The sequence below is a fragment of the Amblyomma americanum genome, chromosome 5 (genome assembly GCF_052857255.1).
Source record: "Amblyomma americanum isolate KBUSLIRL-KWMA chromosome 5, ASM5285725v1, whole genome shotgun sequence".
NCBI classification, from domain to species: domain Eukaryota; kingdom Metazoa; phylum Arthropoda; class Arachnida; order Ixodida; family Ixodidae; genus Amblyomma; species Amblyomma americanum.
Window position 1 is genome coordinate 128452625 of NC_135501.1, and position 24627 is coordinate 128477251.

Here is a 24627-nt window from a genome sequence, read left to right on the forward strand (position 1 = left end):
AGTACGTGCACGACCTCAGGCTGCGGCCGACGGCGCGAACTGGGCAGAGTGCCATCGGGGAGGACTTCATTCGTCACATCCGTGATGCGGCGCAGCACTGTGTATGGCCCAAAGTAGCGACTCAGGAGCTTCTCCGACAGGCCGGGGCGACGTACCGGGGTCCATACCCACACTTTGTCGTCGGGGTGGCACTCGACGTTGCGATGTCGTTGGTTGTAGCGTTCTGCATCCGTTGCCTGCTGCCGGCGGATGTGCATTCGGGCCAGTTGGCGGGCTTCCTCTGCGTGCAGGGTAAATTCCTCGGCGTCTGGCGTGAGCGCCTGGTCGTCAGGGGGGCACGGGAGCATGGCGTCGAGCATCGTTTGGACATCACGACCGTAGACGAGGCGAAACGGCGTAAATCAAGTTTCCTGAATCGCCGCGTTGTAGCCAAACGTCACATATGGGAGGTTCTCGTCCCACGTCTTGTGCTGTACGTCGGCGTACATTGCGAGCATGTCTGCTAAGGCAGAATTGACATCTGAGCTAGTTGGTTTTTCATTTCAAAAATTATATAAAGCGTACTTGTGTGTTTGTGTGTTTCTCGAATAAACGCGCAGTTGCGAGCAAGCGCTTGTGTTGCTTGGTCTCCCTTGTCTGTTGTCCTAAGTGCGCTTTATATAATTTTTTAAATGTCTGCTAAGGTTTTGCTGAGGGTGGTATGCAGTAGTCTTGCGGTGGTTCGTGTGACTCAGCTGGAACACCTCGTGCATGAGCTGCGCTGTAAACGCGGTGCCCTATCGGTGATGACGGAGGATGGGGCGCCATGTCGTAAAACAATGTGGTGTATGTTGATTGTATGAACATGAAGATCGTCTTTCTCAGTTAAAGCTCAATATCTGTTTTGCAGCGATATCTTGTATACCTCTACTTTGCCTCTTACCCCTAATTCGTTAATGGATTTGCTCTTCAATAGCTTCTTCCGTTCCCTCTTCAAGTCTTTGCTAATTCGAAACTTTTTATTCTGTGGTCGCTACAGCGCATCTTTCATAGTACGGCCGCATCCTGAACGATGCCAGGTTGAGCGCACAGTATGAAGTCGATTTTTGGGGCTTTTGCAGGTCCACTTCCTGTTCTCTCGTTTCCGGAAGAAGGTATTCATGATCCGTAAATTATTTCTATCTGCGGATTCGACTAAGAACTCTCCATTGTTATTTCTGGGACCTATCCCATAGTCGCCTGCCACGTTGTCACCAGCCTGCTTCGTGACCACCTTCGCATTGAAGTCGCCCATCAGTACAGCGTACTGTGATTTTACTGTGCTCATTGCCGATTCCACGCCTTCATAGAAACTTTCAACGGTCTGGACACCATGGCTGGATGTGGGCGCGTAGGCCTGCACCACTGCACCACTTTCAGCCTGTACCTTCTATTCAGCTTAATTACAATAGCTGCTACCCCCTCGCTAATACTATAGAACTCCTATACGTTGCCAGCTATATCCTTCTTAATAATGAATCCCACACCTAGTTCTCCTCTGTCCGCTAATCCGCAATAGCACAGTATGTGTCCGTCCTTTAGTACTGTGTGTGCCTCACCTGTCCTCCGCACTTCACTAAGCCCTTAGATATCCTATTTAATTCCCGCTAGATCATGGAACAGCACTGCTAGGCAAGCCTCACTACATAAAGTTTAGCGTTGAACGCTGCCAGGCTCAGATTTCAATGGCGGCCTGTCCGGAGCCAGAAGTTCCTAGAACCCTCTGCTGCGTCACCAGTCTGACCGCCGCCGTGGTCAGTTGCTCCGCAGCCGCTGGGGACTGAGGGCGGGGGTTAATTAGTTTGTTCATAGAATGTTTTGGCCAAGTACTACCACAGGGTGACCAAATCCTGTTCTGGTGAGGGAGTGCGTTGTCGGGTGTCTCCACCGAGATCAGGCCGCCCCCCAGGCCTGGTTATGCAATTCCATCGACACGTGGATTTTTTTTTTCAAACATGGTGGAGAATTGCCCGGCACCAGGATTTGAGCCCCGGTCCTCTTGCACGCGAGGCGGACGCTCAACCTCTAAGCCATGGCTGCGCCATCTTATAATATATTGCACATCTCTCTCTCTCTCTCTCTCTCTCTCTCTCTCTCTCTCTCTATATATATATATATATATATATATATATATATATATATATATATATATATATATATAGTAGAGAAAGATAAACGTATTTGGTTGCTAGAGGCAAAAATTCAAAGTTGAAAACGCTTCATTTAGCAGCCATAGATTTATTTTGAGTCGACGTTTCGGACAGAGCCTGTCCTTTCTCAAGACTACGGTTACAGGGGTCTTCTTCCTCTTCTTAAGCAGTTGGCACTGGCACACATGTACGACACATGAACAAAAGAAACAAACGGAGGCAAAGAATACTAGAAAACATACAGATAGAAAGGGAAAAAAGGGGAACAAATAAAAAAAAACGTGCTGACCCCCGCCGCCCACCCCGCAGCCGCGGGGAGCCGACTCCGGACGAGGAAAAAAGAAAAGGAAAACACGGAGCGGGAGGGGATAATGGCTATCCATCAAGGCAACAAAGCGGCGGCGTGTAAGGTGCACAAATAAACAGAATAAAATGCAGACAGGGCCGGAGCTTCCCGCCGTACCGCGGCTAAACTCTATTTCCTGGCAGTTGGCAAGCCTTGAGCCATCTCGGGGCTAGATGCTTTGTCGTCTTCATCTCCCGTGCTGCCTGCTGCCTTGCGCGTCTCAACAACGTCTTGCGCCTATAAGTAACGCAAGAAAACCGGCTGTTGCGTACGTCAACCGTTTCTCAGTGACATATTTGGTGGAGCAGCTGGGTAACGCCAATGCACGCTGACCAAGAGGACACCCTTGACGTCAGTTCTCAACGTGTGGCCACAACACCAGTCCACAAGGCGAGCCGCACCCTGCGAGGCCTACAACCGGAGTTCGGCCAACTCACAACATTAGCAAGGGCCACGACGTCCACTTCGGCTAGCCAGACAAGTCAACAATCCGGGAATGCCTCGCCGTTCGTACTTCATACACCTCGGTCGTCACCATCGTTCCACGGTGAGAGGTTTGAGGACGTCGAAAACTGGTTTGCCAGCTTTGACCGTGTTGCGGGTTTAAACGAGTGAGACGGTGAGCGCGAATTACGGAATGTCTACTTTGCACTACAGGACTCGGCCAAAATGTGGTATGAGAACCATGAAGCTTCCTTCACTAACTGAGAGGTTTTTCGCCGAGGGCTCTTAGCCACGTTCAACACAAGCGAAAGAAAGGAGAAGGCTGCAATCGCCTTGCAATCGAGGTCGCGGCAGCTGAACGAGAGCGTCGGCTTGTTCATTGAGGAGGTCATGACAGGAGTTTACCATCGCGCCGACCCTGGTATGCCCGAGGCCAAGAAGGTACGCCACTTAATGCGCGGAGTAAAAGAGCAGTTGTTTGCCGGACTGGTATGTGACCCGCCAAGAACAGTGGCCGACTTTGCCGAGGAGGCAACAAGCATGGAGCGTTCTCTGCAGGAACGTGGCGCGCACTACGGTCGTCATGCTAGTGTAGCATCCGCTCACTACTGTACGCCTACGTCGCTACCCACTGAGGAGCTTCGACGGCTTGGGAGGACCCTGGTGCGCGAAAAACTCGAGAAACTTAGCTTCGAAGCTCCACAAGCCAGCGTCGCATCGCAGCCTTACCGGGCGTGGTCCGAGATGAAATACGGTGAGTGGTTCAGAGGCCACCAGCTCCGCAGCCGGCGCCCTACGTGAAGAGATACAGTGAAGCACTACAAAGTCGTTCTGGGCCAGTGATGAAAGCCTCTTACCCAGTCACTCCTGTGCCTTCATAGCGGTATCCACTTGCAGCTATACCCGCCGAACCGCAGGAGTACCGATCTACCATGAGAAAAGCGCACGTTTGGCGTACTCCAAACAATAGGCCACTCTGCTACCACTGCGGGTCGCCCGGCCACATCCTCCGTCACGGCCCCTACAGCAGAATGAGCTTGCAGGAGTTTTCCCCTGACGAACCTCGACCGCGCTACGCAGAACGGCCGCGGGATATCGAGCGATATCTGTCCGATAACGTGCAGCCATCGACCTCGCAGCGACGCCAGTCCCTGTCGCCAACTGCAAGGCGGTTATCTTCACCAAGCCGCCCGTCGTCTTTTGGCCAGTTCAGAGGCACGTCCCCACATCGGGAAAACTGAAGACTGCGTCCTCCCGGGGTAGGGCCGCCGCTATTGGACCAAGTCAGGAGCCTCTATCTGACGTTCCGCGGCTACTATCCGACCGACCACAACGACAACGACGTGCTGTGACCGACTGGTGTCTGCCCAAATCCCAGTAACCGCTGATAATCGCGATGTGATCGCACTTGTGGATACCGGCGCTGATTTTTCTGTAATGAGCAGTCGGTTAGCCACAGCACTCAAAGGTGGTGACCCCTTGGTCTGGACCGCAGATCCGCATCGCCGGCGGCCATGTGGTTACGCAGATTGGCGTCTGCATGTCACGAATACAGATTTGCGGTGCTACTTTCCCTGGTTACATTGCTGTGCTGCCCGAGTGCTACAAAGACCTGATACTCGGTATGAATTTCCTTCGGGAGTACGGTGCCGTCATCAACCTTCAGGAGCTGGTCGTGTCATTTTCCACTCAATCTCTTGTTGACGGCGATCCCGAACCACGCGGGACTAAGTTACGCGTTTTTGACGACCACGTATTAATGCAGTCAAGAGTTAGCATGTTTGTTACCGTAGATTGCGACATCACTGGAACTCGTGGCATCGCTGAAACCAACATGTCGCTGATCCTTGGTCGGCAACTTTTTGTTTCTCTAGGAATTGTTGAACTCAACAATGGCCGAACCAAACTCTTGGTGACCAATTTTGGCTGTGAACCTCAGTGGTTTCCTGGCAAAACATCTATTGCATTTTTCGAAGAACTCAGCGAATTCGCGGGACAGCACTCTTTGTACGGAGCCCCGGCATCAGTGGAGGAACCTACCACTCCCATAAAAACTGACGTGAACCCGAGCCTCCCATCTAAGCAGAAACACTGCCTGGAAAGCGCTATCCAGCCTTTCTGCGACTGTTTGCCTCGACCTTTAAGGTCAGGCAGACGCCGCTCACAAAGCACCGAATTATTGCTGACGCCAACCAGCGGCCGTTATGTCAGCCGCCTTACCGGCTCTCTTCCAAGGAGCGTTATGCCATTCGCCTCCAAGTTAAAGAAATGCTCCAGGAAGACGTGATACAGCCGTCAAGGAGCCCGTGGGCGTCTCCTGTTGTTCTAGTAGCAAATTCAGATGGAACCCTACGGTTCTGTGTTGATTACAGACGTTTAAACAAAGTCACGAAAAGATGTTTCTCCTCTTCCGCGTATTGATGACTCGCAGGACCGGCTGCGCCGCGCCAAGTACTTATCCCTAGATTTACGAAGCGGCTATAGGCGAATCAAGGTGGACAAACGCGACCGGGAAACCACCGCCTTTATTACACCGGACGGTATGTACGAATTCCGGTTGCTCCCTTTCGGCCTGTGATCGGCTCCTGCTACATTCCAAACGATGTTCCACGTCACACACGTGGTATTACAGGACGTGCTACGTCCGCCGCTATGAACGAGGGTGGCGCTGGCGAACACTCTATAGGTTCGCGTACACCCAATGAAACAAATACCCACGATAGCAGCAGATTGGAAAGGCGTCGCCGTAGCTCAGTTGGTAAGAGCACCGGACGCGATATTCGGAGGTCGTGGGTTTGGATCCCACCGGCGGCATGGTTGTTTCTTCTGCTGCTTTATTAGTAATTTTCTTTAAGCGATAGATTATTTATTTAGAGTACACCCTGCAGCGCCGAAGAATTTTAGCAGGGGAGTGGGTGCAGCATAAAGTGACGAGTACGTGAATATAATAACCCCAAAATGGAGGGATGACAAAAGAGCAATGCATCAAGATCAGTAGAACAAAAAAAAGACAAAAAGCAGAAACCAAAAATGCATGCATGCGCTTTAGGAGAAAGCGTACAGTCAATGGGGCTTAAAAGAACAGTGCAATTACAAGTCACTGATTAGACTTAAAAATACATCTCGGGGAGCACCCACGACGTCAACCGGGAACTTATTCCATTCAGAAATACTACGAGGCAAAGATGAATACTTCATGTAGTTTGTTTTGCAGGTAATTTCGCGTATTTTGAAACTGTGGTCTCTTCTATTTGAAACATAATGGGGTGGTTTGTGGTATGTAAGCTTGTCAATGCCTGTTGAGTCAGTGTATATTGCATGTAGTAGTTTCAGGCGGTGCTTTTGGCGTCTTGTGTGTAGCGGCTCTAGTCCGACTTGCTTCTTTATTTCTGTAACGCTTAAGTGTCCGGAGTACTGCCTTGATATGAATCTAGCAGCGCGGTTTTGTATGGCTTCTATTTTATCAATCAGGTACCGCTGAGTGGGATCCCATAAAGCGGATGCATATTTTAACTGCGGCATTACCAGCGACATATATGCTGTAATGTTTAGAATCTGAGGGGCAGTCCTAAGGGTTAGGCCCTAAGCATTTTCCCGGCCCTTTGGACAGTCGAGGTAATAAGGCTAGAAATGGACAGATCTGCCGTCAAAAGAACACCTAAATATTTAACCTCATTCACCTTTCTTAGCATCGAATCACCCAGTTTGTAGGTGGGTTCACAAGTGATTTTAGATTTAGTAAATGTTACCTGGTAACATTGGTCTGTATTCAGGCTAAGCTCCCAGTTTTCCACCAGGAGGCTATACTGTTTAGGTCATGCTGGAGTGCATCTATATCAGGTTGATTGCAAATAGCTCTATACACAACGCAGTCGTCTGCAAATAGTCTCATTTGTGAGGAAATGTTTGAAGCGATATCATTGATGTAAATTAAAGAGAGTAGCGGTCCTAGGACAAAGCCCTGCGGCACTCCCGAGGTGATTTGAGCAAAACTAGAATTCTTGCCACCAATAACTACGCTTCGCGTTCTGTCGTTTAGGTAGTCTTCAATAACCTTGATGACTTTTGTATCTAAGTTTAGAGTTCTCATTTTGTGTATACACAGATCATGTGATACGGAATCAAATGCTTTGCGATAATCAAGAAAGACTGCATCGGTACGCATTCTTTTTGCGGAAGTATCTCCAAGCTCATTAACTAGTTCAATTAACTGAGTGGTGCAGCTCACTCCTTTGCGGAAACCATGCTGATTTGGAAAGAAAAAATGGCTTCCTTCTAAGTGCTTAATTATATTGGTATAAAGAATGCGCTCAAAAACATTACAACATATGGAAAAAAGTGAAATTATCCTATAGTTATTTACGGAGAATTTATAGCCGCTTTTAAACACTGGTACTACATAGGCTTTTTTTCAATCTTTAGGGAGTATGCCACTTTCGAGGGTTTTGCAGAATATGATTTGTAAGTACTCAGATATAATGAAAGAACAGTTTCTGATTATCTTCGGAGAGATTCCGTATGGACCAGTGGCTTTGGCTTCATTCATAGAATTGAGACACTTCCTTATACCTTCCAGTGTAATCGTAATTGCAGACATTATGTTTGGCATACTGGAAGTAGTACTAGGAAAAGTATTCCTTTTTTTTCTTTTTTTAGAAACACTGATTGGAAGTAATTGTTAAAACAGTCCGCTTTGGCGCTGGTTTCGAATATCTGGATTCCATTGTGGAGAATACTCAGAATAACCGTCCTTTCCTTGCGCGTCTTTATTAGATAGCTCCAAAAAGCTTTTGTATTTGTCTTAATAGATTCAGCTAGTCCGGAAAAGTACATATCTTTTGCTGTACTGATAGCTTCGATATTTTCTGTATGTAGCTCTTGAAGAGTATTATTAGAGAGTAATCTAAGTATGATTATCCCACTCATTAGCACTACACATTAAAAAAAATTAAACATTCCCCTATTCACCTAGGTTTCGGTGACGGTTGGCTCCTTTCATAAGTTTATCAAAACGAGTCCCACATTTCCTTTACCTTGTCTGCTAATTGCTTAACAAAGATCTCGGTTCTGGCAGTCTTGATGCCATAGGTAACACAGGAGGGCTCTCGCACAGTTTCCGCCCTCGGCATTAGATGACGTTCCACGTCACACTCGTGGTATTACAGGACGTGCTACCTCCACCGCTATGGACGAGGGTGGCGCTGGTGAACACTCTCAAGGTTCGCGTACACCCAATAAAACATAAATGCCCACGATAGCAGCAGATTGGACAGCCCTCGCCGTAGCTCAGTTGGTAAGAGCACCGGACGCGGCATTCGGAGGTCGTGGGTTCGGATCCCACCGGCAGCATGGTTGTTTTTTCTGCTGCTTTATTAGTAATTTTCTTTAAGCGATAGAATAATATAAGTATTATTGTCCCACTGATTAGCACTACACATTGAAAAAAATATTAAACATTCGCCTATGCACCTTAGTTTCGGGGACAGTTGGCTCCCTTCATAAGTATATATATATATATATATATATATATATATATATATATATATATATATATATATATATATATATATATATATATATATATATATATATATATATATATATATATATATATATATATATATATATATATATATATATATATATATATATATATAATACACAGGCAGACAAGGTAAGGAAATGAGGGGCTCGTTTTGACATACCTCTGAAGGGAGCCAACAGTTCCGGAACCAAGGTGCTTAGAGGAACGTGTAATTTTTTTTAATGTGTTGTGCTTATCAGTGGGATAATACTTCGATTAGTCTATCGCTTAAAGAAAATGACATATAAAGCAGCGGAAAAAACAAGCATGCCGTCGGTGGGATCCGAATCCACGGCCTCCGAATATCGCGTCCGCTGCTCTACCAACTGAGCTACTGCGGCGGCTGTAAAATCTGCTGCTTTCGTGAGTATTTATGTTTTGCGTGTAAGCGAACGATGAGAGTGTTCACCAGCGCCACCCGCGTCCATTGGTGCGGACGTAGCACGTCCTGTAATACCGAGAGTGTTACGTGGAACGTCACCCAACGGCGAGGGCGAAAACAGTGAGAGAGCCCTCTTATGCCAACAGTAACCGCAACCAAGGTGCACAGAAAAATGCTTCTATTTTTCATTTAGTTTCTAACGCTGATCAATGGGAGAATAGTGCGATTAATCTGTCGCATAAAACAATGCGTATAAAGCAGCAAAAAAAAACCATGACTCTGGTGGGATCCGAACCCACGACCTCCGAATATCGCGTCCACTTCCCTGCTGACGACGCCGGGAATCGTTACTGCGCCGACGAGTTTACTTGGCTCATCGTCAGCACACGGGAGAGTACGCGTGCTAATCGACTTAGGCGGAAGGTCGGTACGCGATCATAATAGCTCGATCGTCCGCCGCCACGAAGACGCCACGATGTGGTCGCAGCTAAGAGCTGCACCACCAATGAGAGTCAATGTCTCAGTCCGTCCTTTCGACCATCATGTCAGCCAGTATGAGCTGCACAGCTTGGAATAGTACCCGAAACCGAGCATTAGCGATCATATCTGAGCCCAGGGTGTACCTCTAGTCGTGCAGCATGCGGCTTACCTCCGATAAATGCCAGGTGTTTGGATACAGAGATATAGGATATAGCATACTTCTGACACCTTTGCACAACATTTCAAAACTTGGCAGATATCGTAGCCAAAGTTGCATTAGTTTTTACTCACCACACATCTTGTAAACGCATTTGTGGATATCTGTGTTGCCGGGGTTAGTTGAGTGAGTGTTTCATTTTCTTTAATGTTTTTTTTTGGGGGGGGGAGGGGGGGGGGGACGGGGGACGGAAGCCACGTCGTTCCTAATTTTGGCGAAAGAAAAGCACTTAAACTTGATGATAAAAAGAACAAAATGTTCAGGATAAAGAAGGCACAGAGTAAAGACAGCAGTTCTAAGTTGTCTTTGCAGGGACATTAAGAGCGTCTTACATGACAGCATAGCGCTGACACTTTTGCACTACATTGCAAAACTTGGCACACATCGTAGCCAAAGTCGCATTAGTTTTTAACTCACTTATGCACTTATGCTTAAAAGAAAACTATGCGAGGCGCTCACTCCAGCGACATAAGCCACAATGGCCCATGCTAGTCCTCCGTGTGTCAGCGAACCCTGAAATCTGATAATACGCTTCTGAACAAGCGCAGCAAAACAATTTACATCAAAGGAAACAGCTACAAGGGTTACATCATTCGCTGTAGTAAAAAATGCGAATGAAAAAAAACAAACTATTTAGGCATGACGGCTAAAAGAAATGAAAATATAAAACATGCACGTAGCAATCCCAGGGGACGTCTACTCTCGGCATCTGCTAATCATCGGCGTTGCGACTCGAAGGGGGCTGCCTTTTCTGCAGCCGCGCCCTGCACCCAGTCATTCATACAGTGTGGCATAATGAACGCTATTGAAAGGAAAATGTATCTTTAGTTTACGGTCAGAGTGTTATCTAGGTGGATGAGAAAAACGTTATTCGTTCGTATATGGACCTCAGGGCTCGCCTAAAGTTGGAGCGACTAAGATCGATTGGCAGGGCTTTGACGCCACAATGGACGTAACGTTGCTGAATCATGGCTGTTGCCAAAAGTGTGTTTGTGAAGGAGGTGAATGATGAATTGATTAGTGGTGGTCATTACTGTGTAAGTAGTACTAACATTACAATGCGAAAATGAAGTTTGCTTAACTTCGGAGAATGAAGTCTCCACCCTCCATAAACGTCATCCACCACCAAGTCCTCACCCGTTCACCATTCACAAGACCTCCACCACTAAAGGCCACGCAGCTGCGAAAGAAAAATCAACTGCGAAACCGAATTCAAGGACGCACTGAGAAAGCCACCTGCTGGCCTGAAGCAATTAATACCCACCTTTAACTTTTTTCCCCACGTTCTTAGCGAGGGGGCTGCCACCCAGCCCTCTCCTCCACACTCGAATATCTCTACCCTTCGTAAACACCGCCCACCCACCTCACCATATTCGTCCACTTTGAATTTCCATAAAACTTCTCCCCAAGCATAATTGGTAATCGGCCCTGCAATGCAAATTTTGTTTCCTTCTATTTGTAGTACCAGCCTTTGCCAGTACATTTATAATATTGGGCCAGTTACCTGTGCTGCTTGCGAGGTCACGTGTGTGAAACCCTGACTCAGAGTAAAGGTAAAAAGCATCAAAGTCAACATCGAGGAAAAGTCTAATTACTTTCAGAGAATTGTCACCCGAGATGTCTGTATTGTTCTTGTTACTTCATTTTAAGGTATGCAAGATGAAGGCAGAAAAGGACAGCTCTGACCACGGGACAATGTACATCGCCGATCAGCAGAAGAAGTTCCTCGCCCTTTTTGACTCGCCCAGCACGTTTAAAGCCAAGGTATGCCGCGTGTGGCCTGTTTCGAGATTTCAGAAGAGCCGCGAACATCTCGGTTTAATCATATGGAGCACACGGTAGCTAGCTTTGATAGATGCGCTTCACAAGCCCTGTGCACGTGAGCACGATTTATGTGGCGGTAATGTACCGTGGTCCTCACTGTGTCCCCGCGCCTTTTTAGGATTGAGGCAACGTTAAGACGTGACACTAATGACCGGGTCATACAAATCGACAGATTATAGGCCATCGCAGAGTCGAGGACAAAATTCGCTAGGACACATGATCCTCGAACGAAGTCGATAGCTCTATTTTTAGCCGCAATACTGAGAGTGGTCCACACTTGTGTTGCAGTGTAATGCTCAAATCGCTGACAGACATGGCGCCTATGTGCATAAATGATTTTATAACGTCCTAGAGACTGCTTCTCCTGATAGCACGCTGCCTCAATTTCTTCTGTGTACAAGCCATCAGACGAGGCATCCTTAAGCTCTCAAGCAAATAATATAAGGCGTCAGCAACCGTGGTGGCTCAGTGGTTGTGGCGCTCGAAAGACGTGGGTTCGGTCCCGGCCGCGGCGGTCGAATTATGAATGTCAGCGCATGTTAAAGAACCTCAGATGGCCGAACTTTTCGGAGCCCTTCGTTAAGGCGTCCCGCATAGCCGGAGTTGCTTTGGGGCCTAATGCCCCTAAATACCTAAACCATACAAGGCGTCGTCTTGAACATTATAAGCTGGGAAAAGAGCTTGCCTCTAGATCTGCAAGATTCATTCGGTATGATCCAGATGATTCTGGTCAAAACCTGCTGAGTGGGCTATTGTCGGAATCTGAGGCTCTTAAGGGCTACCATATATCTATGTCAATAATAATCGTTCTCATCCCCAGCAGTCCAGATGAACGTGGACGTCTTTTATCGGCCCTTAGAAGGACGATTTTCAATCTATACACAATTGAGTGCACCATCCTGAAACGGGGCAGCGAAATATTTGCACGATGTGTTTAATAGCACAGCTGGAGGAGTGGGAGATAAGGAATGAGCTTTAGGTTCGTAGAAGGCTCTTTCTTCCTTACCTATAGACCCAGTGCTGTTTTTTAGTCAGTATGGTCGTAGTCGCACCACTCTGCTACTCGAGACGAGCTTTCAGAAACGCATGAATGGACGCAAATTTTAGACCTGCAGCGGGAAGACTTAATGTTGAATCTCCTACTTTCAACTCCCGCTAAAACACTATTAAGCAGATCATAGGACTCTTAGCACTGCAACTAACACACTGCCCAAAACAGAGCCAAAGGGATGACAGGACGAAAAAAAAATTTCAATCATGCTTCTCGATTCGAATTACATGAAACTAAGAGGTCTTCTAGGATGCAGCAGATATTTTCGTCTGTCGGTGTTCTACTGGCGCGCTTTGTTTTTGAGAAGTTTGCTTCGTAGGAAATAAACGAAGTAAATTTATATAATTTGCCGCAGTGAAATGGTTAAGGCGCCCTTACCCACGGTTTCGTGAGTTTGAATTGGAAGATTTACCAAGAAAGGTTCCTGCAAATAGAAATGTGCTGTCATTGGTCATAGAACTGATTGTCGCCCTGAGGCCTGATCTACTGCCATCTTTATTTTATTCATTTATTTTGGACACACTGCCAACCCCAGAGGATTTTTTTACAGAAGTGCGTGAATTAGCACTGAAAGATATTTAGAATTCTGTTCCAGGCTGCTGCTTAGAGCCAGAACATAAATACAGAGTAGCTTAACATATGAATACGCAAACGCGGAAAATAGAATCGAAAGGTGACATCGATGTGGGAGAATTTTAATTTATTTGTGTGCATCTGCAGTGTCTGGCGAGTGCATTTAGGATGCATTTTATTTGTACTTACGGAGTTCGAAAACTACAACTGGCATTTAGTAAAGAGGCGGTGGCGCTGTGAGATTCGATGTCGAGTGCATTGTGTAACGGCGCAAGAAAACGACACACACGAGAAGAAACAGACAGGACAACGCGCGGCTTGTTCTCGCCAGAGTCTTCGTTTTTAGAGAGAGAGCTCCACTTCACTAGCAAAGCGCGAGGTATGTGTGAAGCCTCAACCTTTCACCTTTGACGCGGACCTTGCGCAGCTGATCCGTCAACGCGTGGAATCGGCACCCCCCCATCTCCTCACCGCTATAGATAGCGATATCGGCTGATTCTAAAATCTTGCATGCGGTTGCCTCAAGTGCTTTGTCCTACCAGGTTTAACTACATTAAACCCAACCATTACTGTTTTGTATTGCGCTTGCACACTGCGTTCTACATCGAGTCGTCAGCTTATCGGCTCCCTGTGGGGAGAAATGGGGGGGGGGGGCGATATCGGCCTATCAGAATAATAAAGAAAGATGGCCGGGTGCTACGTGCTGTCGAAACTGTCAACATACTGCAATAACCCGTAGTGAAATATGAAAACCACCAATTCGATCCTGATGCGTGTCCAACAGGATAGCATGCGGGATTTTCGTTAGGAGTAAAGTATACGGGAAAACAATGAGTGTTCTCAGTGCCTATCTGATGCAGTGCGAAAAGTGCAAAGTGTTCCGCTGCGCTGTACAATGCCTGGCAAATGCACCTCCGTATTTCGCATTTGAGTCTTGTAACTGCTTACTAGTTCCATAATTTTCTCCGCATTGCAGACTAAACACATACTTGTACACACATACTGAATACATACTGACCATACTCGGCACATACTTGAACAACCAAATGGTATTGTCTCGTAGTGATGACGGCAGTCGAAGCAGCGATGAAGGCGGACAAAAGGTCTTCTAAAAAGAAAACTGTTCATTGGGCTGACTTGCACCCAAAATAGACTGAATCACTCGGCGGCGGCGAAGAGACAAGCGTGCTCGGTGGTCGTCGAATAGAATGCCCGCCGCTGTCGGCCGTGCTCAATTTAAAGCTGATAGCGAACTTTCGAGATAAAGCGTGAAAAGTTACTAGAACATTCCGGAACAACGTAGAATCAGCTCCGCCTGGCTGCGACCAATCGAGATAAATATAGTCGCGCCTTGCGTCGCAAAGAAAGCGAAAAGGTGGTGTGGCGCCAGATTTGAAAAACGAACAAACGCTGCAAATATTCGCGGCATTACTCCCTTATCAAAGAAGCATCGACCCGATGCATTAAAACAAATAATGTGACTAGTGAGAGAAAAAAAGTATGATGCGAAAATAGAGCATGGAAGTGCAGCGGCCTTTAGCGCGCATAATACGGCTTCAGACGGACTACATGGACAACTTTTGTTCGTACGCCGCATCGCTGGGATGCACTCATTGTGTCAGAGATGACTTCATGATCCAGTTCACCTAGACGACGAAGAACCTTGTAAGGGCCGAAATAGCGGCGCAAAAGCTTGTCACTCAATCCACGGCGTCGAATGGGCGTCCACACCCAGACTTGGTCTCCTGGCTTGTATTCCGCGTTGCGTCTTCGTAGGTTGTAGCGTCTGGCGTCGGACCGCTGCTGATCTTTGATCCGTAATCGGGCAAGCCTTCGAGCCTCTTCTGAGCGTTGAAGGTAGGCGGCAACGTCGACGTTCTCTTCTTCTGTAACGTTGGGCAGCATGGCGTCTAGCGTGGTCGTGGCCTCCCTGCAAAGGATGGGCCTAAAAGGCGTCATATGGGTCGTCTCCTGCACTGCGGTGCTGTAGGCGAAGACGACGTAAGACAGGATGACATCCCAGGTTTTGTGTTCGGCATCGACATACATGGCGAGCATATCGGCGATGGTTTTGTTCAGGCGCTCGGTCAGTCCGTTGGTCTGCGGATGGTATGCAGTTGTCCTCCGGTGGCTGGTTTGGCTGTAGCGCAGGATGGCTTGCGTTAGTTCCGCCGTGAATGCTGTTCCTTTGTCCGTGATGAGCAGATCGGGGGCGCCGTGTCGAAGAATGCACTCCACGAAAAATTTGGCAACTTCTGCTGCTGTTCCGTTCGGTAGGGCTTTCGCCTCGGCGTAGCGGGTCAGGTAGTCGGTCGCTATGAAGATCCACTTATTTCCAGATGTTGACGTTGGAAAAGGGCCAAGCAAGTCCCTGCCGATCTGCTGAAAAGGCCTAGAGGGAGGTTCAATGGGGTTCAGAAATCCTGCTGGTCGTGTGGGAGGAGTCTTTCGTCGCTGACAATCTCGGCAGGTTTTCACATAGTGTGCGACATCGGCAGACAGTCGGGGCCAATATTACTTGTCTTGAATGCGGCGGAGTTTGCGAGTAAGCCCGAGATGTCCAGCTGTCGGCTCGTCGTGTGAAGCCTGTAGAACTTCTTCGCGGAGACCAGTAGGTACAACAAGGAGGTAGGCTGTTTTGCTCGCTGTAAAGTTCTCCTTCACAAGGGCCTCATTCTGCACACAGAAGGAAGACAGTCCTCGCTTGAATGAAGCGGGGGGTGAAGAAACCTTGCCTTCCAGGTACTCGATGACGCCTTTTAGATCGGGGTTCGAGCGTTGCTGCTGAGCGAAAGAGCTGGGGCTGATGGGTCCCAGGAAGGCGTCCTCATCGTCGTCCGGCGGCGGTGATCTACAGGGGCTCGTGAGAGGCAATGGGCGTCAGAGTGCTTGCGCCCGGACTTGTAAACGACGGTGACGTCAAACTCCTGAAGACGCAGACTCCATCGAGCGAGTCGGCCAGAGGGGTCCTTCAAATTGGCAAGCCAGCAGAGCGCGTGGTGGGCGCTGACCACCTTGAACGGTCGTCCATAAAGGTAGGGGCGAAATTTCGACGTAGCCTAGATTGATGGCAAGGCACTCCTTCTCAGTTGTCGAATAGATAGCCTCGGCCTTGGAAAGGGATCGGCTAGCGCATGCTATGACTTTCTCCAGCCTGTCACTTTTTTGAACGAGGACGGCGTTTTCGTCGAAATGCGTAAGGATCGGTGGGGACTCTAAACGGCGCTGAAGTTCCTTGAAGGCTTCTGCTTGCGGCGCTTCCCATTTAAACGGCGCGTCTGCATTCGTCAGTTGGGTCAGAGGCTTGGCGATGCGCGAAAAGTTTTTCACAAATCGTCGGTATTATGCGCACAGTCCTAGAATTCTGCGCACTGCTTTCTTATCGGCCGGCGGTGGAAACTGTTCAATAGCAGCTGTTTTCTGCGGGTCTGGTCGTACTCCTTCCATGCTAACGATGTGGCCTAGAATCAGCAGCTCTTCGTAGGCAAAGTGGCATTTCTCTGCTTTAAAGGTTAGGCCAGAGGACTTGATTGCGTCTAGTACTCGAAGTCTTTTGAGGTGCTCTTCAAAGTTCGAGGCGAAGACAGCGACGTCATCTATATATACCAGACACATTTGCCACCTCAGGCCTGCCAGCACTGTATCCATTACTCGCTGAAACGTCACTGGTGCGGAACAGAGACCAAATGGCATCACCTTGAACTCAAACAGCCCATCCGGAGTGATGAATGCTTTCTTCTCGCGATCTCTTTCGTCGACCTCAATTTGCCAGTAGCCGCTCTTGAGATCCATCGCTGAGAAATATTTGACCTTGCAGAGGCGGTCCAGTGTGTAGTCGATGCGAGGGAGGGGGTAGACGTCCTTTGTTATGTTGTTCAAGCGGCGGTAATCCACGCAGAATCGAAGTGCGCCGTCTTTTTTTCTCACTAGAACAACCGGTGCCGCCCATGGGCTGTTTGAAGGCTAGATGACGTCGTCGCGAAGAATTTCTTCGACTTGGTCCCGGATGGCTTGTCGTTCTCGCGGTGACACACGGTAGGGGCTTTCACGGAGAGGTCGGACGTGTTGATCCGTTATAATGATAGGGGAGTAATGGCAGTAATTGGCGTAGCTCCTCTCGGACGATTTCGCGGATAACTTCCCGCAAATCGTCGCTGGTGGTGGCCATCGTGTCCGAACGGATTGCACAGGCAGACGAAGGGCGATTGTACTGCCGAGCTCGGACGTCGAGGGTCTTCTAAATCGTGCAGGCTTATTGCATGATTTCCTCGACTGTTTTTGGCGGATTGGCGGAAGAGGCTGCCAAGGAGTTGTTCTTTTAGGCCGCGCAAAAACTGAGCTTTCTTTTGCTCGGTCATCTCGGGGTCGGCGCGGCGAAATAGGCGCTTCATCTCCTCGACGTAACCGCGGACTGGCTCCTTCGGAAACTGGATCCTGGAATCGAGGAGTCGTTCGGCTCTTTCTTTCCTCGCGACACTGGTGAATAACTTCAATAGCTTTCTCTTGACTAGCTACCATGTCTTGACCTCAAACAGCCCATCCGGAGTGATGAATGCTTTCTTCTCGCGATCTCTTTCGTCGACCTCAATTTGCCAGTAGCAGCTTGCGGGAAGTTATCCGCGAAATGAACAATACCAAATGGTATTGTAGAAGCATGAAATTGGAAAATGTTTTTTTGCCGCATCATCCAACTTGTTGAATGACGCCACGCGCTCAAATTGGTCCAACCATTCTTCAGGGTCTTCGCCTAGGGATCCATTGAAAGTTGGTGGCACCCGCGGCTGCTGCAGTATGATCGGTGTCGACATCTTAGGCGAGGTTGCGATGCTCGTAGCAGCGTCTTTTCGCTGTCTGGTGCGGTCCGGCAGGGTCCCGAACTCAGGCTCCTCTTTCTGGAGACGTCGGCTGGCTCGCTGAGCTGCTGGCTCGTCCTCGGGGGCGAAGCGCCGAGGGCTGGCTTCACGACTTGAAGGGGGCGTCCGGAACATGAAAGGCTACCCAGCACCTTCACCAGATGTCACGTAGTGATGACGGCAGTCGAAGGAGCGATGAAGACGGACAAAAGGTCTTCTAAAAATAAAACTGTTTATTGGGCTGACTTGCACCTAAAATGGACTGAATCACTCGGCGGCGACGAAGCGACACGCGTGCTCGGCGGTCGTCGAACAGAATGCCCGTCGCTGTCGGCCGTGCTCAATTTAAAGCTGATAGCGAACTTTCGAGATAAAGCGTGCAAAGTTACTAGAACATTCCGGAACAACGTAGAATCAGCTTTGCCTGGCTGCGATCAATCGACATAAATCCAGTCGCGTCTTGCGTCGCAAAGAAAGCGATAAGGTGGTGTGGCGGCAGATTTGAAAAACGAACAAACACTGCAAATATTCGCGGCAATAACCCGTAGTGAAAAATGAAAACCACCAATTTGATCCTGATGCGTGTCCAAGAGGTTAGCATGCGAGATTTTCGTTAGGAGTGAAGTATACGGGAAAACAATGAGTGTTCTCAGTGCCTATCTGACGCAGTGCGAAAAGTGGAAAGTGTGCCGCTGCGCTGTACAACGCCTGGAAAATACACCTCCGTACTACGCATTTGAGTCTTGTAACTGCTTACTAGTTCCCTAATTTTCTCCGCATTGCAGACTAAACACATACTTGTACACACATACTGAATACATACTGAACATACTGGGCACATACTTGCAGAAACAAATGGTATTGTAGAAGCATGAAATTGGAAATTGTTTTTTTTTTCTGGGGGGGGGGGGGAACGAGATGGCGCATTATGTGTCTCGTATGTCGGCGGACACCTGAACCGTGCCGTAAAGGAAGGAATAAAAGAGGGAGTGAAAGAAGAAAGGAAGGAAGAGGGGCCGTAGTAGAGGGCTCTGGAATAATTTCGACCAGCTGCGGATCTTTGACGTGCACTGACATCACACAGCACATGGACGCCTTAGCGTTTTGCCTGCATAAAAACGCAGCCACCGCGGTCGGGTTCGAACCCGGGTACTCCGGATCAGTAGCCGAGCGCCCTAAGCACTGAGCCACCGCGGCGGGTAGAGAGAGTGAACACCGAACATAAAAGCAGAAAAAAGGCAACAAATGATACCCTTTGGTTTGACTGCGCAGCAGAAGCGTGAAGACCGAATAGCAAAATCTGCGCACTTAAAGGTTTAACACGGCGGCGGAAACCAAAGGTGACCATTTGTAGCTTTCTTTTCTGCTGTCGCGTTTAAAATTTGTTTTTGTGCATTGCGGTTCATTGTGTTTCTTTAGATTTCACATTAACCTTTGTACTACGCCCTGTTTCCGTGAAAAACTAATAATTATATAAACGTTTAAAGTTAACTGCGCACGGGACACAATGCGTAGAACATGTAACAGGAGTCTCTTCCGAGTGACACGCAGAATACCAAGAAAAGGCCACTGTAGTCGACAGCAGTGGTATCAGTTTGCATGGAACGGGCTCGAAATTTTTGGAATAAGGCGGCCGTTCTTACTCTTTGAGGGTCAAATACACTAGCTGTGACTCTCTGTGGCCAAGCCATTTTTCTGCCATCAAAAATCTAATCATTAAATCTAATCATTCATTCAAAGGGACCCACTTTATCGTTCATTATGTCAAAGTCATCTCTGTTCTTGCAGCGGATCACAGAGTATCATATACAAAACGTTTCTATCACCATTGCTGGCACTACAAAAAACATGCCTTGAAAACATAGGATTACCTACTTCGTAAAGTTCTAAACATTTTTTACGCAATGCAAATTATGTCGTTCTCTACTATACGCGACTACAAAATAGCTCTTATGGTTTAAAATATTATCAATACCAAATATCCCTTAGCAGATTCAGTATTCCCGTCCGCAACACTAGACAAGCCAGTAATGGCAATTTTAATCCTCCTATCTGTTATAATCTATAAGGAGAAAGACGAATAGAATTTACAGGAGGTAACATTTGACACTCATGCTAATTGAAATAAAGCAAGCTAGGAATTTAAAACTGACATACAAGAGACATTTTCTGGGTATCGAAGCAAGGCTACATAATCAGTTTTTCTTCAGTGTGTTTGTGACTGCTAACCTACATATTATTTTGTATTGGACCGCTGATTAGCCTCATTGGCTATCGGTCCAAATATCTGTCTATAAATTTAGTTCCTGTCATTCAATGAAACTTCTTGATTGATTGATTGATTGATTGATTTATTGACTAGTTAAACATATTTTGCCTGTTTCCGAGGTCCGCCAACAATAGAATTAATATGCTGCAAAAGCTTCCCTTTAGATCAAAAACCCCTATATGAAAAAATAGTCACCTTTAGAGAAGCACCTCATATTTCAAAGAAATGACGCTGCAGTAGTTCTATTGGCTTTTAATCTGGTCCTCTGTCGACACCTGTCCGCAGACTAAGGCCAGGCTCAACGTTATGCCGAAGAACTTCACCGGACTGGCTGTCTACAACGTGGAGATGGACGACTCCGAGGACGCCTGCGGGAAAGGAAGATTCCCTCGGCTTCGAGCCATCAAGGCGGCGCTCGCGGCTTGACCGCAGCTAAAGGAGGACCTGGAAAAGGGGTCCTGGAAAAGAAGTCCTAGTTTTTATCACACTTTTCCATGTGTCAGTTTTGCCTGCATTTCTACTCGACATTGCAAGAAAAATACGTAGGATAAATGGCGGATGCCAGTTAAGTTTCAACGAGCTTGAGCAGAACATTACTAGTCAGGAGATTGAAATGAAGGGCCTGAAATGCGTGGTGACTAATTTATAGAATGGGGATAACGTGAATAAGACTCGACTAGCTGACCTCCAAAAAATAAACGGTAAGTGATCGTCTTGGAATACATGGAAGACTTGTGGGGATGGAGAAGGATCTCCTATTCACTAAACCCGGTTGCTGACTTACATCTGCGACCTCTGTCTATTGAAGCTGCTCTTGGGCTAGCTTACCGGCTGCCTGCGAAACAGAAGCAATCTTGAATTATTATGTTACAAAAAAAACCGAAAAGGACCGATTGAATTGAGGCGGAAAGAATTCATTCACAATAATTTATTGACTGGAGAAATCTCGGGCAAAGAACGATATGATAAAAAGACAAGAGGAGAGGCGTAATATTTCTCTTGGTAAGGCAACGATAAATGTAATACCTTTCAGGCTAAGGGAAAACATCTGGGCAGTGTGCAGGCGACGATTAGTTTGTTCTTGTGTGCTTGAGTTTCGAGTGAAGAGCAAATAGCGATCTCTTCATCGTCAAATTTTCAATGAACAGCAATCTCTTTACAGCCCTTGTGTTTAAAGAAATACTGTCACGCAGTAGTGGCGGCAGTCCGGCGTGTAAGAAGGGAGCGAAGAGGCCAGGCTCAACGTTATGCCAAAGAACTCCAACGGACTGGCTGTGTACAACGTGGAGATGGATGACTACAAGGACACCTGCGGAAAAGAACGATTCCCTTGCCTTCGAGCCATCAAGGCGGCTCTATAGGAGGACCTTTAGAGCCCTGTTAAGGCCGCTCTCAGCCGTGGTCAATTTAAAGGGGGCAGGCACCTTTCGAGATACAGCGTGCTAAGATGCTAGAACATTTTGGAATAACGTAGAATCTGCTCCGCATGAAAGCTATGAGTCGAGATAAATCTGGTCATGTATTGCTTCACAAAGCGAAAAGCGGTGTGCCGGCAGCTTTGAAGAATGAAAACACACTACAAAGGCTGGCGACATTTATCCCCCCTCAAGTAAGCATCGATCCGATGCTTTAAAACAAGCAGGGCGGCTAGAAACAGGTAAGCCGGATTGTGCAAAATAGAGTGTGGGAACACTGCGTCCTTTAGCGCGCATAATATGGCTTTAGACGGACGACATGGACAACTTTAGGTCGCACGCGGCGTCGCTTGGATGCAATCATTTCGTCAGGAACGACTTAATAGACGAGTTCACTTAGCGGAAGAAACATGTGTGGGCCGAAATAGAGGTGCAAAAGTTTTTCACCGAATCCACGGCGGCGAAAGGGCGCCCAAACTTACTCTCTCTCCTGGCTTGTATTTTGCGTTGCGTCTTACGTTGTAGCGTGTGGCGTCGGTCCGCTGCTGGTCTTTGATCCGTAGTCGGGCACGTCTTCGGGCTGCTACTGCGGGGTGAAGGTAGGAGCGGCGACATCGACGTTGTCTTCTTCGGTAACGATGGGCAGCATGGCTTATAGCCTGGTCGTGACCTCCCTGCCTTAAATGCGTCAGCTGGGTGGCCTTCTGTGCTGCGGCGTGGTAGGGGAAGACGTCCTAATGCAGGATGACGTCCCAGGTCTTGTGTTTGGTATCGACATACATGGCGAGCATATTGGCGATGGTTCTGTTCAGACGTTTCGTCAGTCCGCTGGTCTGGAAATGATATGCAGTTGCCGTCTGGCGACTTGCTTTTCTGTAACGCAGGACGTGCTGCGTCAGTTATGCCGTGATGAGCACAACCAGAGCGCCGTGTCGCAGCAGAATGCACTCAACGAAAACTTGGACATCATACGCTGTTTCGTTGGGTAGGGTTTTTGCCTCGGTGTAGCGGGTCCGTATTTGGTAGCTATGACGACATTGGCAGAGTCCGGGCCAGTAATACTTGTCTTGAATGCGGCGCAGGGTGCGAGAAAACCTGAGATATCAAGCTTCCGGCACATCATGTGAAGCATGTAAAACCTCTTCGCGGAGTTTTGAAGGTACAACACGGATGTAGGCTGTTTTGTTGGCTGTGAAGTTCTTCACGAGGAGATACTTTTGTACACAGAATGAAGACAGTCCTCGATTGAACGAGGCGGGGGATGAAGGAAACTTGCCTTCGAAGTACGTTGCGCCAGCTCACCGGCCGGCTGCGAAACAGGAGCGATCTGGAATTAATATGTTGCAAAGCAACCGAAAACGAACGGGTGAGTTGAGGCGGGGCTTTACGTTGGGGTCTGAGCGTTGCTGCGGTCCCAGGAAGGCATCCTCATCGTCGTCCGGCGGCGGTGCATCTAGAGGGGCTCGTGACAGGCAGTCGTCGTCAGAGTTCTTGCGTCTGGAAGCGACGGTGACGCCGAACTCCCGGAGGCGCATGCTCCATCAAACGAGGCGGCCGCAGGGGTCCTTCGAATTGGCAAGCCAGCACAGTGCGTGGTAACCGCTGACCACCTTAAACGGTCGTCCGTAGAGGTAGGGGCGGACTTTAGACGCAGCCCAGATGGTGGCAAGGCACTCATACTCGGTTGACAAGTAGTTAGCCCCAGGCGTTCTACGGGGAACGGCTAGCGTATGCGATTACTTTCTCCACTCTGTCAGTTTTCTGAACGAGGACGGCGCCTAGGCCCACGCAGCCTGCGTCGGTATGAATTTCAGTTTGACATTTTCATCAAAGCGCACAATGATTGGTGGGGACTTTAAACTACCTTGAGGGCTTCTGCTAGCGGCACTTCTCACTTAAGTGACATGCCTGCCTTGGTTAGTTGAGCCAGAGGCTCGATGATGCGCATTAAGATCTTGACAAACCGTCGGTATTAAACGCACAGTCCGCGGAATCAGCGCGCAGCTTTCTTATCAGCCGGCGTTAGATAAAGAACAATAGCAGTTGTTTTCTGTGGGTCGGGGCATACTCCCTATTTGCTAATGCTGTGGCCTAGAAATATCAGCTCTTAATAGGCAAATTGGCAGTTCTCTGCTTTCATTGCAAGTTTAGGCCGGACGACCTGATTGCCAATAGTACTGTTCTAAGCCTTTTTAAATGGTCTTCAAGGTGCTAAGCATACTAGGCAAATTTGCCACTTGCGGCCTGCAAGCACCGTATCGATTATTCGCTGATACGTCACTGGTGCGGAACGGAGACCAAATGGCATCATCTTAACTCGAAGAGGCCACCCTGAGTGAGGAATGTAGACTTCTCGCGATCTCTTTCATTTGCCTCAAGTTGCCAATAGCTGCTCTTGAGGACCTTCGATGAGAAATGGCTGGCGTTAAAAAGCCAACTAATTGTGTGTTCGATGCGGGGTAGGGGGTAGACGTCCTTCATGTTGTTTAAGCGACGGTAATAGATTCATAATCGAAGGGCATCGCCTTCACGAGAAATACCGATGTCGCCCAGTGACTCTTTGATGGCTGAGTGACGTCATCGCGACGCATTTCGTCCACTTTGTTCCAGATGGCTTGTTTTTCTAGCGGCGAAGCAGGGTATGTGGTCTCTGGTGGAGAGTTCAGGCGAGCTGGTCAGTTACAATGCGATGCTTTGAAATCAGTGGTTGTCGGGCGTTCGGCGATGACTAAAAGCACTCGCTGTATCTTCGAAGCAGATTGCGGATCTGGAATTGTTTGTTCAAGAGCATGGCTGTGTTTATGTCAAAGACGTGCTTGTGATCTTCCTTAAGTGTATCTTCTGGATCTCCATCCAACAGGGCAAAGACGTCGCGAACTCCGGATATTTCGTTGAGGTAACCAATCGTCTTTCTTTTGTTAACGTGCCGGTATTCTTCACTGAAGTTCTTATGCAGCACTTGAGCTTGACCATTGCGGAAAGGTGCAATGCCCCGTGCGATGTCGATTCCTCGGTCTTGAA

At 48.1% G+C, this 24627-nt stretch overlaps 1 protein-coding gene across 1 annotated transcript in view; it reads left to right on the forward strand.

Annotated features, from left to right (window-relative positions):
- LOC144135009 (uncharacterized) overlaps positions 1-20678 on the forward strand; it is a 121022-nt gene extending 100344 nt beyond the window's left edge. The window contains exons 17-18 of the mRNA XM_077667788.1: positions 11272-11385; positions 20477-20678. Coding sequence (XP_077523914.1) covers positions 11272-11385; positions 20477-20617 — 255 coding nt within the window. The 3' untranslated portion in view covers positions 20618-20678. The remainder of the gene's footprint in view (positions 1-11271; positions 11386-20476) is intronic.
- The last annotated feature ends 3949 nt before the right edge of the window (positions 20679-24627 follow it).